Raw genomic sequence first — 18256 nt, forward strand, 5'->3', positions numbered from 1 at the left:
GGTTGGCATCGAACCCATGACCTCAGTGCTGTGAGGCAGTAATGCTAACCATTACACCGTCCTTACTACGTACTGTGATGGAGGGTGGCGTAAGTACTTAATATTTACTTTGTGGAAAGAACTACATTGTACACAGGGGCAGTGGCGGTTTTCGGGGCAATTACCCATTATAACACAATCACTCTCTTTCGGGCAGCCACAGCCTCCCTCTCCTCCCCCGAGCAGAGCTCTTATCTGACTCGAAGACAAAGCTGTCTGAGAGCAGGCCCAAGGGAGGAGAGGGAGTTCTGAAATAGAGGGTGTGTTTGTTATGGGGGGTGATAGCCCTTATCGTCATCCCCCTTCCTGGATCCGCCTCTGAATAGGGGGACAAGTGGAGAAGTCGGTCACCGCAACCAGTCACCTTCTAGCTAACTCTATGTTATGATATTGCACATCCTATAGCTTGACTCAAAGGCTGCCTGTCAGCAGATGCTATGCCCTCTCCAATACCTCATCTGTCCCAACGCACCGCTACTGTTTGGTGTATTTTGCCCTAATGCTTCATATACGGATGTGCCTGATACACTTTTCCCTTTTTACTTCATTAGCATGGGTAGCGATTGGATGGATTCCCAATTTGTTTTTCCTGCGGCGTGTCTTATTAGCAGATTAGACTGCATGGCTAATTTGGGGAAAGGTGTATGTGGACACATCTGCATGGACATCGCACTTTTTACATTTAGTTGGTCTTTTGAAGATTATTTTATTGTTATTTATTATAAAACACATTAAAGCTGTCAAAAAGACAAAAAAAAAAAAAACAAATAGGAAAATACTGTGGAAGATTATGAGGCAGAATGTGACCGGACTATGGAGCTGTTTCGTGATGAACATTAATGTTGTGAGACACAAACAGGAAACTGCAGTGACAGGAAGCTGATGTTGGTGCGGGAGGAAGTGACTGCTCCGCTAGCTGCATCTGCAGTCAGTGCTTCTGGTGCTCACAAAGGTGGAAAGTAAAACCTTTCTGAATTCACTTTCAAAGCTTAGAGTAGAAGTTGATCCGGTCAGGTGTGCAGCTTTCTTTACCCAATCAAAAAGTGTGTTTTATTTCTGTAAAACTTAATATAGTTTGATATTCTAAAAGTTTCATGGATAATGCTGTTGGTTTGGGTGTCTGTGTATTTTAGCTTTGTGGTATCCAATGCTATAAATTGCATTGAGTTATAATTAACTTTTAATTAACTGTAATGCCATGCAAATAGTAGGCAGTGTAAGCGCCAGTTTCTTGGCACATTAAGGCTCTGGACACACTGGCATTTACAATGTGTTTCATACATATTAAAAGCTAAGCATGCATTAAAATTTCATTGTGTTAATGTGTGGGTTTAATATGCGTTTGATGTGCATGTTTGTTTTTAAGCACACGTCTATAGCAAAACAGGAAGTTACTTTGTCCAAACTGAACACATGGCTCTAGCTCATTGCACTTAAAATGCGCTCTGTTTCAAGATAAATGTAAGATTATTTTATTGTTTAGTGTATCAGATGCACCAAAATTGGGCAAGACAATTAAAAAAAAAATAAAAAATGCATCGCAACGCAAGTAAAATGCAAATGTGCCCTCTCAAGTGGTACAATTTCACAACCAGCAACATTGTGTTAATATACAGATTTTTGATGGCAGCATGTAAATGGCTTAAAGTCAAATGTCTGGCCATTCAAGTGAGGGGCTATAGTTATACAATTGTAACATGCGCAAATTATCTAGCTTGCCATAACAATGTTCCTTATCAGACTTACTACTCACCATTGGCATGTATTCAGCCATGCAGTGTGCAGATGCAGACAGTAACCAGGAGGCCCAAGCGGTTTCAATGCAATAATGTCCCGGATTTCCATACGTCATGATTGTTTGGTGCTATTCTTAGTGAATGTACCGATCTCCCGACAGCTAGGTTGTGGAATCGGGAATGTTAAACATGTTTTAAAATCTTGATTCCCCGATCTCGACAGTTTTTAACATGTTTCATTTCCCTGATACCCGGACAAAACGCTGATCTGCAGATCGACAGCTTGGGGAATTGGGAAATTGCGACAGCTGATATATGAGCAGTGTGGTTAACAACGATTGGGCCGCCTTATTTTTTCAGTCCTTTCTTCCTATATTAATGAATTCTCTGCTCTAGTTTCTTGCTTGTTTCTATATTTGGCTGACTTCTCCTAGACTGTGAGTGAGATGTATCAAGCCTTGGAGAGAGATAAATTGGACCAGCTGCCCAAAGAAACCTTCTGTCATTTAAAAAATTGCAATATAACAGTTAGAGCTGATTGGCTGCTATGGGCCACTTCTCCACTTTATCTCTATCCAAAGCTTGAGACATCTTGCCCTGTATCTCTTCACTAGGGATAACAAGTTGGTTTAATCTTGTGTGGTATAAACACAGACTAAACAGACATCAAAAATAAAGAACATTTGTTCTGATCCAAATGTGGTTGGAGGCAATGCTGTAACTAGACATTTTAGCGCTGTGTGCAAGAAACAGCATCGACAAAAAAATGGGAAAATCCACTGATAGTGGATGTGTCAGTCTCCAGGCTCTCGCGTAAAATTGAACTACCTATGCCTGGTGCAGCCTCCCTAAAAGATGCGGCTGATCGCAAGATTGAGACTACACTCAAATCTTTGTATACTGATGCCGGGGTGGCCCAGAGACCCACTATAGCATGTGGGTGGATTACAAGAGCCATTGCTAAATGGTCAGGTAATTTAATTAAGGGGTTAGACACCTTGCCTCAAGAGGAAATTATTTTGCTCTTGCAATATATACAAGACTCTGCAAACTTTATGGTGGAATCACTAAAAGAAATAGGTTTGCTTAATGTACGCACTACAGCTATGGCAGTGTCTGCACGCAGAGGATTATGGCTACGTCAGTGGACTGCTGACTCGGATTCCAGGAAAGGAGTGGAAGGCCTACCTTTCACAGGAGAGGCCTTGTTTGGAGATGAACTCGACAAATGGATCTCCCGAGCTACTGCGGGTAAGTCCACATACCTACCTTCTGCAGCTCCGCCAGCTAGAAAGGCCTACTCGGGACCTAATCTACAGTCCTTTCGGACTGCCAAGTTTAGGGGCAAGGCCAGAGGTTCCTATACCGCCGCCAAAGGTGCTAGAGGTAAATCATGCAAACCAGCGACTGCTGGTTCACAGAAACAGGGCTCAGGCTCTGCTTCCTCAAAACCTTCCGCATGACGGTGGACTACGATGCCTGGAAGACAGGAGGGTGGGAGCCCGGCTAAGATTCTACAGTCACATCTGGACAGGATCGAGCCAGGATCCCTGGGTCATAGACCTTATATTGCAGGACTACACACTGGAGTTCCAGGAGCTCTCGCCTCACAGATTCTTCAAATCAGGCTTACCAGTTTCACAAGAGGCGAAAACAAACTTACACAACGCCATTCAAAAACTGTTACAGACCCAGGTCATTATTCCAGTTCCACCTCATCTACACAACAAGGGTTACTATTCCAGCTTGTTTGTAGTACCAAAATCGGACGGTTCGGTAAGACTGATTCTGAACCTCAAGTCATTGAACCCGTACTTACTAGTGTTCAAATTCAAGATGGAGTCGTTGAGAGCGGTAATCTCAGGTCTGGAGGAGGGGGAATTTCTAGCGTCTCTGGATGTCAAGGATGCGTACCTTCACATTCCGATCTGGCCGCCTCATCAGGCTTATCTACGGTTTGCATTGCAGGACTGCCATTTGGTCTCTCCACGGCACCGAGGGTGTTCACCAAAGTGATGGCAGGGATGATAATGTTGCTCCGCAGACCGGGGGTGAACATAGTTCCGTACTTTGATGATCTTCTGATAAAGGCACCGTCCAGGGAACACCGTCCAGAGAATTGCCCTCTCAACCAGACTACTCCTGGATCATGGGTGGATTCTGGACCTGCCAAAATCTTACCTAGAACCAACGCAGAGGCTTCAGTTCCTGGGAATGCTACTGGACACAGTCTCAAAGTGTTCCTTCCCTTGGAAAAGGCAATGGTAATCCAGTCGATGGTTCAGGCCGTCTTGAAGCCGACCCGAATTTCAGTGCATCTCTGCATACGCCTTCGGGAGAAAAGGGTGGCTTCTTATGAAGCAATTCAGTACGGAAGGTTTCAGTCAAGGCCCTTCCAGCTGGATCTATTGGACAAATGGTCCGGATCGCATCTTCACATGCACCAGAGAATTTGTCTGTCACCAAAAGCCAGGATCTCCCTCCTGTGGTGGCTACAGACTTCTCACCTAGTCGAGGGTCGGAGGTTCGGGATTCAGAATTGGATTCTGCTAACCACAGATGCAAGCCTCAGAGGTTGGGGCGCAGTCACACACGGGGTGCAGTTTCAGGGAAGATGGTCAAGTCAGGACGTCGTCCTTTCAATAAACATTCTGGAACTCAGGGCTATCTACAACGCCCTTCTGCAGGCCTCATCTCTTCAGAATCAGTCCATTCAGGTCCAGTCGGACAATGTGATGTACAGGCGGATTGAAAAGCAGAGCCGTAATGTCTGAGGTGTCAAGAATTCTACTTTGGGCAGAAAGACTCGCCGTGGCATTGTCGGCGATCTTCATTTCAGGAGTAGGCAACTGGGAAGCAGACTTCCTCAGTATAACACATCGGTGGGGGTATCCACAAATCAATATGATGGCCTCTCATCTCAACAAGAAGCTCAAGCGGTATTGTTCCAGGTTGAGTGACCCACAGGTAGTAGTGGTAGATGCCCTGACAACTCCGTGGGTTTACCAGCTGGTGTATTTGTTTCCTCCCATTCCTCTGATCACAAGAATTAAAAAAATAATAAATAAAGGTTCAAGCAATCTTCATTTCTCCGGACTGGCCAAGAAGGGTATGCGGATCTTCTCGAGATGCTGATCGAAGATCCGTGGCCTCTGCCTCTTCGAGAGGATCTTCTGCAGCAGGGCCCATTCGCCTATCAAGGCTTACCACGGCTATGTTTAACGGCATGGAAGTTGAACGGTTGATTCTAGCCAGGAGAGGGGGGTCATTCAGAGTTGATTGCTCGCTAGCAACTTTTTGCAGCGCTTCGATCAGGTTAAAACTCGGCAAAACTGTGTATGCACCACAATGCGCAGGCGCGTCCTACGGGTACAAAGAGGATCGGTGCTGGGCGATGGATTTAACGAAGCATCCATTCGCACAGTCGATCGCAAGGAGATTGACGGAAAGAGGGCATTTATGGGTGTCAACTGACCGTTTTCTGGGAGTGTTTGGGAATACGCAGGCGTGTCCAAGCATTTGCAGGGCTGGTGTCTGACGTCAATTCCGGAACCAAAAAGACTGGAGTGATCGCAGCGACTGAGTAAGTCCAGAGCTACTCAGAAACTGCACAAACTGTTTTTGTACCGCTCGGCTGCAAAGGCGTTCGCACACTTGCAAAGTGAAAATACACTCCCCCATAGGCGGCGACTATCTGATCGCAGCTCTGCAAAACGTTGCTAGCGAGCGATCAACTCGGAAATGACCCCCAATGATCCAAGCCAGAAAGGGGATAACGTCTAAACATTACCATCGTATTTGGAAGAAATATGTCTCTTGGTGTGAGAGCAGACAATATTCTGCAGTGGAATTTCATCTAGGGACGTTTCCTGCTTTTTCTGCAGTCGGGAGTTGACGAGGGCCTACGCCTAGGCTCCATTAAAGTTCAGATTTTGGCCTGGTCTATTTTCTTTCAGAAACAATTGGCTTCTATCCCTGAGGTCCAGACGTTCTCCGCAGCAGGAGCTGTGGGGGATAGGAACAGGGCAGCTGAACTGCGGCACGTCCTTCAGGGAGAGGCTGGCGGTGCTGGTACCTGTGATAGTGCCGGGAAGCTGGTCCCCTGGGCGGCTGTCACGGCGGCATCAGCAAGAAACCAGTAGAAGCCACTCAGCTATCTGGTGAGCTGAGGTGGAGCAGAGAGCAGAGCACAACACTCGAAAGTGCAAGCAGTATTGAGAGACCAGCCAATCCTGGGCCAGCTCTAAGTGACCAATTGGGGGAATGACAGCCTGAGGCTGGGACTAAGCAGCAGTCAGGAGTTTCCGAGACAGTAAGTGTGATCTACGGCAGGTGGACAATACTAGTGAGGCGTGTGTGGCCCCACGGGTGTTGCCAGCGGTTCTGCGCCCACAGTGCATATGCGCTGTGTGCCAGGCACCGCTGGCACACACCTAGTTACGGCCCTGGTTGGAGGAGACATCGCTGCACCTTCCTTGGAAGCAGCAGAAGTAATGCACTAGTATGGTAATGCAGCAGAAGGCGTCTGTTATAAGTAGACGCCTCCTGCTTGCATTAGTGGTCCGTGCTGCATCTGAGGACGCAGCATCAAATCACCTGCGACATCATTGGACGGCTGTGTAACCCTTGGGTTCGCACAGGCTGGCCACCTCTTTAGAGGCCAGGAAATCTCAGTCTTCTAACAGAGGCCTTGGCATTCCCCCAAATGTAATCCTTCGTCACCCCCTCCCTGCCCCCAACGGCATCCTGACAGTCTTCAACTGTAGTGAGTCCATCGATGCAGGACCCTTACTGCACATGTGCAGTATGGGTCTGACGCATGGGCAAAGTACCGACTATCGTAACCTTGCGCTATGCTCCGCAATACCTGAATCAGGCCTGTTATCACTAATGGAATGTAGAGATGTATATATATTTCTCTAACGTCCCTACGAAATGATCCGTATGCAATTATTTCTGCTGGTTTCAGTTAGAAGGCATTCTAGTCCCTGAGCTTCTTCCTGTAGTATCCTTTGATAGACTTACACGAATTCCCGCACGTACGGAATAACCCAACAGTTCCTGCAATTACAGTATATGCATATTTGTGGATGTTATTTTTAATCTTTCAGGTGGCCTTCTGCATATCTGTATATAATGCTGAAAGCATGTTCATTCCAGCATAAGCCAACCGCACATTCTGTTAGGAGATCAGATTGCAGCTGCTTCAAGCCCTATCTGCTGGTGTCTGAAACCACCCTTGTATCTGAATTTCCTCTACAGCAATATGTAATGTAAGGGGCCCATACAGCAGCAGTCAATAGGGGCAGTTCTGTGTTCTGCAGATGATTGTGTAAAAGAATCGGCAATGTATGGCGTTCTCCTATCTCCGATTCTGACCAAACAGTGATCGGAATTGGTATATCAGGCTGTCCAGCATCTTGGATTTAACCGACCAATCGGGGCTGTAGATTGTTACCGTGTGGTAATCTAGATCAGCTGGTGAGCCAGCCATTACTGGTATTTTACTAGTAAAGTGGGCACTTTCATGATTTGTAGATGTGATCTTTGAATGAAAATGATCTGCAAATGACTATAAAATATCTGCAATGTGTGGGCGCATATTGGTGGATTGGGGAATCATTAAAACACAGAATTGGTGAATGGTCTTCTTGTGATTGCTGATGCATGAGCCCCATTACCCAGCACTGAGTAGCCAGCTCTATGCATGGGCAGAATGACCAGAGCACAGGCCCAGACACTGTCTGTAATGCAAGTCCTGCACTGTGCTGCCAGAACAGTAATGATATGAAGAGGGGCACAAATATGTTGCAAGTATGGCCTAGGACCCCAAATGCTATTAAAAGAATTGTTACTTATAATAGAGATGTGTTTGGGGGGGTATACGTTCAAGATCTTGGCTGTTGGGATCCCAGCAGTCGAAATACTGACGCAGGAATCCTGACATCCGCTGGAAGACATTGACACTGGAATACTGACAACCGGGATCCCGCAGGAATATATAGTGACAGGGCTAGGGTATGGCCGTGTGTGTGGGTGGGGGTGGGATTAGCATTAGGTCTAGGTGCCACCCGGGGGGGGGCTTAGGGTTAGGCTGCAGGGCGGGAGGGGGGGAGGGGGGGGGGTTAGGCACTAAGGGGGAGGGTTAGGCTGTGGAAAAGGGGGAAAGGGGTAGGTTTAGGCAGTAAGGGGGAGTTTAGTTAGGCCATGGTACCGGTGGGATAATGGGGTAGGGGTGGTTGAGGTATAATACCTCACTCTTAGCGGGATCGTGACCATCTGGATGCCAGCGTTGGTATTATGAACCGCCAGCATCCCGTCCGCCGGGATCGCATACCGATCCCGTTTGGGGATGTAGGGCCACTACAGGCTAGGCAACATCTAGCCCACAGGCCACCCTGCTGTACTGTATCTCCATCTGGCATCCATACTGATATTCCATATAATGTTTTGGGGTTTTTTGTTTGTTTTTTCGTTTTGACTTTTCCCTCAAATGTTTATAATCACTGCTTTTTTCTTTGTTATGAGTTTATTATTTTTTACCTATGTTTGATCATTGAGGGAGCAAACAATTGAGAAAATGAATTGATTGTAATGTGTACATCATGGTCCCTATATGTACAGCCACAAAAAGTCAGTATTGGATTATTGCGGATTGACCTCGCCAGCTGTATTATTATAAGTTGCGGCCTTCTACTCGCGCCACTGAGTTGATAGTTCCATTTGAACTATGGCAGAAAAGGGCTTTAATTAGAGAAAATAAGATACTTTAACGATCATTTTAAATTTCACACAAGTGAGTTTATACAAATATTTATATAACTACGACCTTCGCATTTATTAAATTCATTGTCAAGAACATATTTTATCCCTGCGTGTGCTGCTCACCCATCCCGCCCCCACCCCCAGCATTGACAGAAGGGAAACTACAAATGCCCTGTTTAACATAAGCACATATGTGGTACAGTTATTTTCTGAATATGGGGGTCATTCCGAGTTGTTCGCTCGTTGCCGATTTTCGCAACGGAGCGATTAAGGCTAAAATGCGCATGGTACGCAGTGCGCATGCGCTAAATATTTTAACACAAAACTTAGTAGATTTACTCACGTCCGAACGAAGAATTTTCATCGTTGAAGTGATCGGAGTGTGATTGACAGGAAGTGGGTGTTTCTGGGCAGAAACTGGCCGTTTTCTGGGAGTGTGCGGAAAAATGCAGGCGTTCCAGGATAAAACGCGGGAGTCTCTGAAGAAACGGGGGAGTGGCTGGCCGAACGCAGGGCGTGTTTGTGACGTCAGACCAGGAACGAAACGGGCTGAGCTGATCGCAGTGTAGGAGTAAGTCTGGAGCTACTCAGAAACTGCTAAGAATTTTCTATTCGCAATTCTGCTAATCTTTCGTTCGCTATTCTGCTAAGCTAAGATACACTCCCAGAGGGCGGCGGCCTAGCGTGTGCAATGCTGCTAAAATCTGCTAGCGAGCGAACAACTCGGAATGACCCCCTATATTGGATGATATCTGTGTTATAAATGGTCTTTGCTTTTTATTATGCATTTTGTGGTAACATGTTATTTGCTTTTTAAAGCTCTATCTTAAAACCGTGCCTTTACACCCTAGAGCATTATTTTGAAATCTAATAGAAAAGAAAAATGCTACTTCCCTTTTTACCTTGAAGATTGTGCTGGGCCTTGAGCCTGTCTGTCACTATCTGCAGAGCGGCCGCTAACTTCCTGCCCACAAGTCAGGAGCTGGGCAGCCTCTCACCACCTGCGTCCCAGCTGTTCACCCCTGGCCTTACAGCTTTGGACTTTCTAAGCATCCCACCGCTGTATCAGCGTGACTCCATTAGGGGAAAGTACTGGACAAGAACCATGGTTGAGTTTTCATTGAGGTAGGAGGACACTTCTATTTTCAGTCTATTTAGTTATATGAAAATAAAAAGTGAGTCAAAGCCACTGAAGGAAGTTCCTACAGGTTAGGAATGTACATGAGAACCAGGATCTGACTCAGCCTATACAACAGGGTAATTGTCACTTCTTTAAAGAGAAGCTTAACCTGATCCAGTATGAAAGGACCTCTCGCAACAGTAACACAAGTGTATACATAAAACACTCCCATAGCTTGACAGGTGGTAAGAAGTTGGGAATTACAGTGTGCTGTTTATCGGTGCTTTTGTTTTCAGTTTTCCTCATTTACAGCTCTGAAAAAGCAGTATCCGACAGGAAGCCTATGGATAGTAAATCTGGGCTGCTTCTCTTAATAGTACAGTTTTAGTGATTTTCTGGATATTTGTGCATGCTGTTCTGTTACGTATTGCATTTCAGATGGAGACCGAAAATTGCACATTTCTAAAATCTGACTGCAAATTGTTTTATTTGCTGTACTGCTTTCCAGAACATGATTTGATGATAGCTGGGTGTAGGAAATAAAATTCCTTCAACACCTGCAATATGTAATACTGTCATGGGAGGGGTGATGACTTCATATTTATTTATTTATTAGCAGTTTCTTATATAGCGCAGCATATTCCGTTGAGCTTTACAATTAGAGTTCATATGGGGAGTACAGCATTCATTTATTTTTTTTATTGCTTAATTAGCGATGTGTGCTGTTTATGATGAATGTTCAGACCTGTGCAAGCTTAATTTTTAAGGAACATTGAAAAAACTAGGAGTCATTTTTTGGGGCGCTGTGCAGTTGTTATTGGCTTTTTCAGGTTTTTTATTTATTTATTTTTTATGTTGTATCTCCTAAATGTCTGTATGTGACCTCAGTCTATGTTATTTTGTAGTTACGCAAGTTTCGTAGTAAAAAGTTGTGCAACACAATCTTATACTTAATTGAGAATTATTAATAGTTTTTTATAGTATTTTTATAGTTTTTTCGTAGTTTTATATTTTATATCTCTCCATCTCGCTGTAGTGTATGTATATTTACTTTATTTTAAGTTGTACAATGTTCTTTCTCATTTTAAAGTTATATCCAATTGTTCAATATACAAAAAATGGGCTCTAATGTTGCATCCATTGCAAATCTTGTCCTTATTGCCAATTTCATGTTATCCAGTGGTGAGTGGATGTTCCGGCCTTATGTTTCACCGTGTCACTGGAGTAATTGGCAGGAGAGAGGCAGTGCTGTACGGAGTGTGGAAATGTGATGTCTGTTGCGCTGTGCACTCTGTGTAACTTCATAGACTTCCTGTACCTGGCAGAAGAGTGTGCATTGCGTTCTGACGCACTTCCCCTTGAGGTGATCTGATTTCCTGTCAGCCTGGTAATGACAGATCTGAGCCTTGTTACTTCTGTTCCATTAGCAGGTCCTCTGTAACTGGGAGAGACTATGATACAGACTACAGACCGCTTTCTGGTTCCTCAGTGATCACACCGTTCCTTTTATACCAGGCTACACTCCTTCCACAGCTGTAGACATGTAACCTATACAGACTGCAGGACCACAAACACTGCTGCAGCGAGTGTGGGGATGAGAGTAAGAGGTGTGGGCTTTCCTACCACGCTGTCTGCACTTGCCATAAGTTCTTGTAGGAAGGAAGTGTGGGACAGAGCCATCAGTCACTGTTGGGTTCTATGGTGTGTGGTGATGGATAGAGATAGATACCAGTGCTGGACTCTGTGATGCCACCTTCCTGCAGGCAGGGACATTTCCTGTGGTAAGCTTCATTTCCCCTATGTCTGTACAGAACAGCTATCGCACGCTGTATTGCTTGCTGTCCACTTTGTTCTATGTGGATTGTGGAGGTCCTGCCATCCTGCAGGTGTAGCTGTCTTTTGTGCTCCGGATCTGGTTGTGGTACGTTGCATGCAGTGGGGTTGCTGATTGTTTTATTGTCTTTTATACAGTCCTTACAGATGCTGATAATTCCCGTCATTGCCAGTTGTGCCTGTTTGAGAGACATGATAAATACCTCTTTGCTTTTTTTGTGTATATTCTGAAACTAATTATTCCGATGCAAGATGGCATCGTTACCATACCTCTGTCTTGTTGATGTCCTGATTTACTAGAACCACAAGTAATATATTAAGGGTTAAAATTCTGACACGTCTCTGCCAAAAGTACCTACAAAATGGGGGCGGGGGTGTGACAGTACAGTATCTCATACTACAAATTAAAGGGGCACTCCTCTCTGCTCCTCTGCATAGGATAACATCTGTTCTGCATAATGTGTGTTTAACCTTGTTTGATTTTTCCCTATGTGAGGTATAGACCTCCTGAAGTTTCTGTAGCTTTTGTGGGACTACAGTTCCCAGCATGCTGCACCATCCTCTGTATAAGGGGAGTGAAGGCTCCTGTCATAAATGATGTCTGTTTGCTGTGTTTGGTGCTGTGGAAAGATGGCGTACATCAGTTTATACTGGTGCACACCTGTACTCTGGCCTTACGGATTTGCATGTGTAATGATGAAGATATTTATAATATGAGGTCTGCTGAGGTTTCCTGTCTGTCTGTGTACAGTAGTCTGGGCGGGACAGCTCTGTGTTCTATAAATGTGTTGTACCTTTGCATGGATGAAAATTGCATTTATGAACCTTCTATCCCTCCACCTGCCAAACCGAAAGTTAGCCACATTTTTCTTTGTGCTTGATCTGTGTCTTGCATACCTATTATATTTTATATATTACAAAGCCTATGTTGCTATATAATGGGTAAATGTACCTAACACCTAGTAAGACTGGAATATAACATGAGACAAAAGGTGTGAGGGCCAAGTTAGATTTCTACTTCTCTTGCTGGTGCCCATCTTCACTTCATAACAGGTGAAGGCTATGGGCCTGATTCCGAGTAGCTAGAAGGTCTGTATCTATTGAGTTACCTGCTCTGCCACTGTGGCTAACATATGCATCTTTGCATACTGCACTGCCACTGCAGCTAACATACGCATCTTTGCATACTGCTCAGCCACTGCAGCTAACGTATGCATCTTTGCATACTGAGCTGCCACTGCGGCCAATATACGCATCTTTGCATACTGCGCTGCCACTGCGGCCAATGGGGGTAATTCCAAGTTGATCGCAGCAGGATTTTTTTTAGCAGTTGGGCAAAACCATGTGCACTGCAGGGGAGGCAGATGTAACATGTGCAGAGAGAGATAGATTTGGGTGTGATGCGTTCAATCTGCAATATAATTTGCAGTGTAAAAATAAAGCAGCCAGTATTTACCCTGCACAGAAATAAAATAACCCACCCAAATCTAACTCTCTCTGCACATTTTATATCTGCCTCCCCTGCAGTGCACATGGTTTTACCCAACTGCTAAAAAAAAATCCTGCTGCATCTTTGCATTCTGCGCTGCCAGTGCAGCTAACATATGCATTTTTGCATACTGCACTGCCAGTGCAGCTAACATATGCATCTTTGCATACTGCGCTGCCACTGCAGCTAATATATGCATCTTTGCATACTTTTGAGCGACTTGCGAGTCCAAAAAATAAAGATAAAATAGGTGGACAGTAATCTTGTGGAGGCACAAGTGGATAAAAACATAGAATTTGACATCAGACAGGAACCATTTGGCCCATATATGGGCCGTAGTCCTGTGTGGAAGTAGAAATGGACAGATAGTAGTCTTTTGTAAGCACATGTGGGTGGGCAGTAGTCTTATGGTGCTAACAGCCAGTGGGCAGTTCATTATCTCTGGGGCATAAGCTGGTGGTAATGTACTTATTATGTAATGTTTTGATCAATGGTTTGATGGGCATTAATGGGTGTGACTCTTTTGCTGGCCCACCCTTAAAAACCTATATTTGTTCCCCTTGTTACGTCCTTCCAACTTTTGGATACTTTTGTCCACACTTGGTATAGGTTCTTGGCAGATGGGAGAGCACATGTCGGTAGATTGAGTAGAGGCGGGTGCAGAGTTATTGTGGATTGGGGGCTTTGAAGGTTAGGTAGGGAGCTGTAGTAAAACAGTAAATCAGTCACATTTCCTTTCTCATGCCTCAGTGATGTCACTTGTTTGGTATACGTAAACATTTTATTTTCTCTTATGGAATACATTATCTTTTGGCCTATGGTTGTCACTTATACATTGATGTCTGTAAATAAGTGTTCTCTACAATGATATGGCACCACACTTTCTTACAGTAGGGTTGCCGGCTCTGGCTCCATTAGCCGAGCTGGTGCTCCAGACTGCCTGCAGCGCTGAGACGGACTGTCAACCCCAGGCTGCTTTCTTGTTTCGTTTTTAGGTGCACCCCTACTGTCCTCTTTCTCCGGGTAGCAGAGTGCAGCTATATATGTGCAGGGAAACTTGCACTTTTCGATAGTGTAACATCAGTATGACATGAAAAGACCGCTCCTTACAGTTTAGTAGCATTCCTATTATTAAATAAAACCCTTCCTCCAGTCTCGTACAGTACCATATGGTGTAGCAAGTCACGAGAATGAAGGGACACCAGGGCTATGTTATATTAGATCTGTAACTTTTTTTTTTTCTTTGTGTGTGAAAACTTATTACGTTGCTTTCAGTGCACTTAGGAAAACATAATTTTACCAAAACATGAAAACCTTGTAAACATGTTACCAGCTCTGGAGACCATCAGCTCTGACATGATGTAAAATGTAAGTCTTTCATTCCAGAGTGAAAATGGTTGTGCACAGGTGCAAGAGCAGCTCCCAATCCTGCTGCCATTTCACTTTCCTTTGCTTTACCTCTGCATCAAACCCAGTGAGAGTTGTAGTTCTACATATCCACATGTTATTCTTAATTTGCGCTTGCTGTTGTACTGTGTCAGCGTTATGTGACATACTGTAGTTCAGCCATTCTCTGTGAGCCAGCCAGCTGTGGTGCTAATCATTGCTGTTTGTCTGCCCCTTCAGCACTGAATCCTTTTCAGGTTGTGTAAGAAGTGTTGATATCCCGCATAATGCTTGTAAAATATGATCTTTTTCCATGACAGACGATAGTCACTCCCCTCTAACATGGCCCCAAGGCTGTAGGTCTCAACACAAGAAATAAACCATACTCTACATGGCCAAGGTTTCCAGTTTAGCAAGTGCTCCTGTCATCCAGGGCGGGAGCTGCTGCAACAAGTTGAGGCAGAAGTGACAGGTGCCTAGGGATACAGGCTAAGAACAGAGTTTTCTGTGGTGAATCTGTTGTATATCGTTTGTGGATCTTGTCATATTTACAATAGGCCATAAAGAATCGGCCTTGTGGTTATTCTATCCACTTTCTTTAGTGTTCAGTTTTTTTACTTAAGTACAATGATACCAATTATTTCATATATGTCTTTCAGCTCTGAAACATATAGCCTTTAATGTATATTTTTATCAAATAGTGGCTTTGCTTTTAAAGCATGTCATTATATTTAAGGTTTGTAGGTTATTTTGTGTATTTTATTTTTGTTTGTTGCATGTGCCATTTTTTTCATTAAAAAAACTTTATTAATCTATGTATGCACTACATATATAATTATATTTGGCCACTGCCTGTTTAAACCACTTGAAGTGTTGAGTATTTTGGTATACAAAGATCAACCATTAAATGTCCTCCTCTGTTTTTTTTTTCTGTGTTTTCCAGGGCAGATGTTAATGAGGATAAGCCTTTCTCTGAATCACTGGTGTAATATGGAGTTATCCGGGAGAGGAATTTAGGATTCCGTGTTTTCATTGCCAGACCAGAGACCCCAAAGTCAAATGAAAGGGGTGAAATGGAAAAGCAGCAGCTCTCGGTGGATGACGATCTCTTACCTATTTATTATGTTAGTCCTGATAGAGGACCTGGTACGTTTTCTAGGGTTTGGCAGGAACATGAGGTTTCCTCCTCTGCCTCAAATCTTAATCTATTGGCCTCATTGGATCATGGCGGTTTAGCTGCAGCTCGTCCCAACACTGAGAGGTCCAGGTTCTATACACATGGCCACAAAGATCAAGAAGGGACCAGAGCAGTCTGTTTAATTTCAGGTACTAATGGTGAGGCCTCTTGTGCGGACAAAGCTTATTCCAGCCTACAAAAGGAAGTGTTCCCTGACCTCCAGCAGTTGTTACCCAAAGCCACCGATACAAGGACCCAGGTCAATCCCATGGCAAAGAGCAGCTCAGCACAGGATGTTATCTTGGCCAGTTTACTTCAAGTTCAACTGTGCGTGCTGGACCTCCAAGATCAGATCGATATTTCCGAGACCTGTCGCCTCAGAGCCAGGGAGCCACAGTCTGAGGCAGGCCCACCTTACGTTGAGTTTAATGATGCTTTAAGGGAAAATCCACATCAAGATCGGGAAGAGGACCAGGAGAGTGATGACACTTTTTACTCAGAAGTAGAAGATGAGCGCTTATTCTGTGATAACCCTTTATTTAATAACTCCAAACCTTTATACCCCGTGGGTCACAGCATGCAGCAGCCTGTTCCTGCAGTGGCCAGTGAAAATGGACATAGCACTGGTCAAAGGATAGAGACTCAGGGAAACGAGCTGCTTTTAGCACAGAATGTTTGGGATAGGAATGGAACAGGTACAAGAAACGTTGTTTGGCATCAGATGACACGTGAAGAATCACTGGAAGAGCTCCAGATATACGAGGATGAGTGGGAGGAGAAACAGGCGTTGTCTGCTAGGACCAGGAAGTGGCATCTTACTGACAGTCTACAGTATACCCAGGAGGTACGTGGCACACTTATGTACAGTCAATGGTCTGGGTGTAGTGCACTTTAGATGTTCTGTGCATTCCTTTGCACTGGAATTCATTAGCATTAACTCATTGAAGGGGTAATTACCTATGATTTATTAGATCACTTACTCGTGCATCATTTGAAGTAGGTCATCCTGTTGTTAGTCCTATTGTTCAACAGACTGTACCCTGATTGCATGGTGACTGAGGGATGTCACAGTTTACTTACTGTCAGTATAGACACAAAGGCTGATTGGCTGCATCTGCTTTTAGGGCCTAATCAGTCATGAAAGCAAAATCTTTCTCTAATGGGCAAAACCATGTGCACTGCAGGTGGGGCAGATATAACGTGCAGAGAGAGTTAGATTTGGGTGTGTTATTTTGTTTCTGTGCAGGGTAAATACTGGCTGCTTTATTTTTTCACTGCAATTCAGTTTTCAGTTTGAATACACCCCACCCAAATCTAATCTCTCTGCACATGTTATATCTGCCCCACCTGCACTGCACATGGTTTTGCCCATTAGAGAAAAAATTTGCTGTTGCGATCACGTCTGAATTAGGCCCTTAATTCCTGCATATATCGCACTTCAGAAGCCATTAACACACTTTGGCACTGATTTGCCCAGAGTAAATTGTACATCCAAAGGTGCCAGGCTTTGCTGTGAAATGTAATCCACAGTCATTAACTGGGGGTCACTGCTCATGATGGTAGAATGGGTTAACTACAGATAAAGCTGTCCCTTGCACCATTTCATATGGCTGTGGCAGTGCCGTAACTAGACATTTTAGCGCCGTGTGTAAGAAACAGCATCAGCACCCCCCATATACAAAACAGGGCCAGTGCGTGCCGTAGGCGTGTGCAAAATATACGGGGGCATGGCTTCATGGGGAAGGGGCGAAGTCACAAAATAATACCAATTCATATTACGCTGTACAGAAGTCTCCATTATTCAACTTAGGCCACACAGTAGTGCCACTTACACACATTACGCCAGGTAGAGCCCCTTACACAGATTACACCAGTTGTCTCTCAGCCACACCATCATCTCCTGCCTGCATCTCTCACCATCACCCACTCTGTGTCTCTCAGCCTGCCCCCATTCACTGTGTGTATCTCTGCATCAAACCCTTCACTGTCTTTCAGCCTGTCCCCTTAATCTGTATCTCTCAGCCTGCTCCCCCTTCATTATGTCTCTCATACTCTAGTCTTCACCATCTCTCAGCTTGCCACCCCCTCACTCTGAGTCTCTCAGCAACACCCACCTGTCACTGTGTCTTTCAGCAACATCCCCGGTCACTGTCTTTCAGCAAACCCCCACCCCATCACTCTGTGTGTCTCAGCATCACTTACATCATCCCTTTACTCTGTGTCTCTCAGCAAAACCCCCACCCCATCCCTCTGTGTCAGAAGTTGTTGAATACAAAGTTTGGATAAAGTACCCCAATGACTGGAAGCCAGACTGGACAGGCAGGCAGTAAAAACCAGGCTGAGCAGAAAGCAACACTAATGTAGCACTGGGGCAAATGGTTGTAGAAAACTGTATACATTTCAGAACTGCAACAGATCTGGCAGCAGCAGTTCTGGCACTGACAGTGATAGGAATAGGATGTGCATTGGTGACAGGGCTGAAATAACTGGATCCCCCCACCCCCATCACTCTGTGGGAGGGATGTACTAAAGGAAAAATGCGGTAAAACCCCCAAAAACGGGGGTTTTACCGCATTTTCAAATTTACAAAGATCCTACCGCCGCGTTTTCGCCGTCCACGGTATCGCCATCTTTGGATGGTGATACCCTATAGAAGCCTATGGGCTTCTAATCGCCGACCGCTGCAACCCGCCGACACCGCCGCAGACGCC

General features: G+C 44.8%; 1 protein-coding gene across 4 annotated transcripts in view; it reads left to right on the forward strand.

Annotated features, from left to right (window-relative positions):
- LOC134936741 (PH and SEC7 domain-containing protein 4-like) overlaps window positions 1-18256 on the forward strand; it is a 109253-nt gene that overhangs the window by 33390 nt on the left and 57607 nt on the right. For 3 of the 4 annotated variants that reach the window (XM_063931959.1, XM_063931958.1, XM_063931961.1), the window contains exon 2: window positions 15312-16389. In XM_063931959.1, the coding sequence (XP_063788029.1) occupies window positions 15442-16389 (948 nt within the window). In that variant the 5' untranslated portion in view covers window positions 15312-15441. Of the gene's footprint in view, window positions 1-11075; window positions 11442-15311; window positions 16390-18256 lie in introns of those variants that run through there. The other variant, XM_063931960.1, reaches the window with a different exon arrangement.

The sequence above is a fragment of the Pseudophryne corroboree genome, chromosome 6, assembly GCF_028390025.1.
Source record: "Pseudophryne corroboree isolate aPseCor3 chromosome 6, aPseCor3.hap2, whole genome shotgun sequence".
Classification (NCBI taxonomy): Eukaryota; Metazoa; Chordata; class Amphibia; order Anura; family Myobatrachidae; genus Pseudophryne; species Pseudophryne corroboree.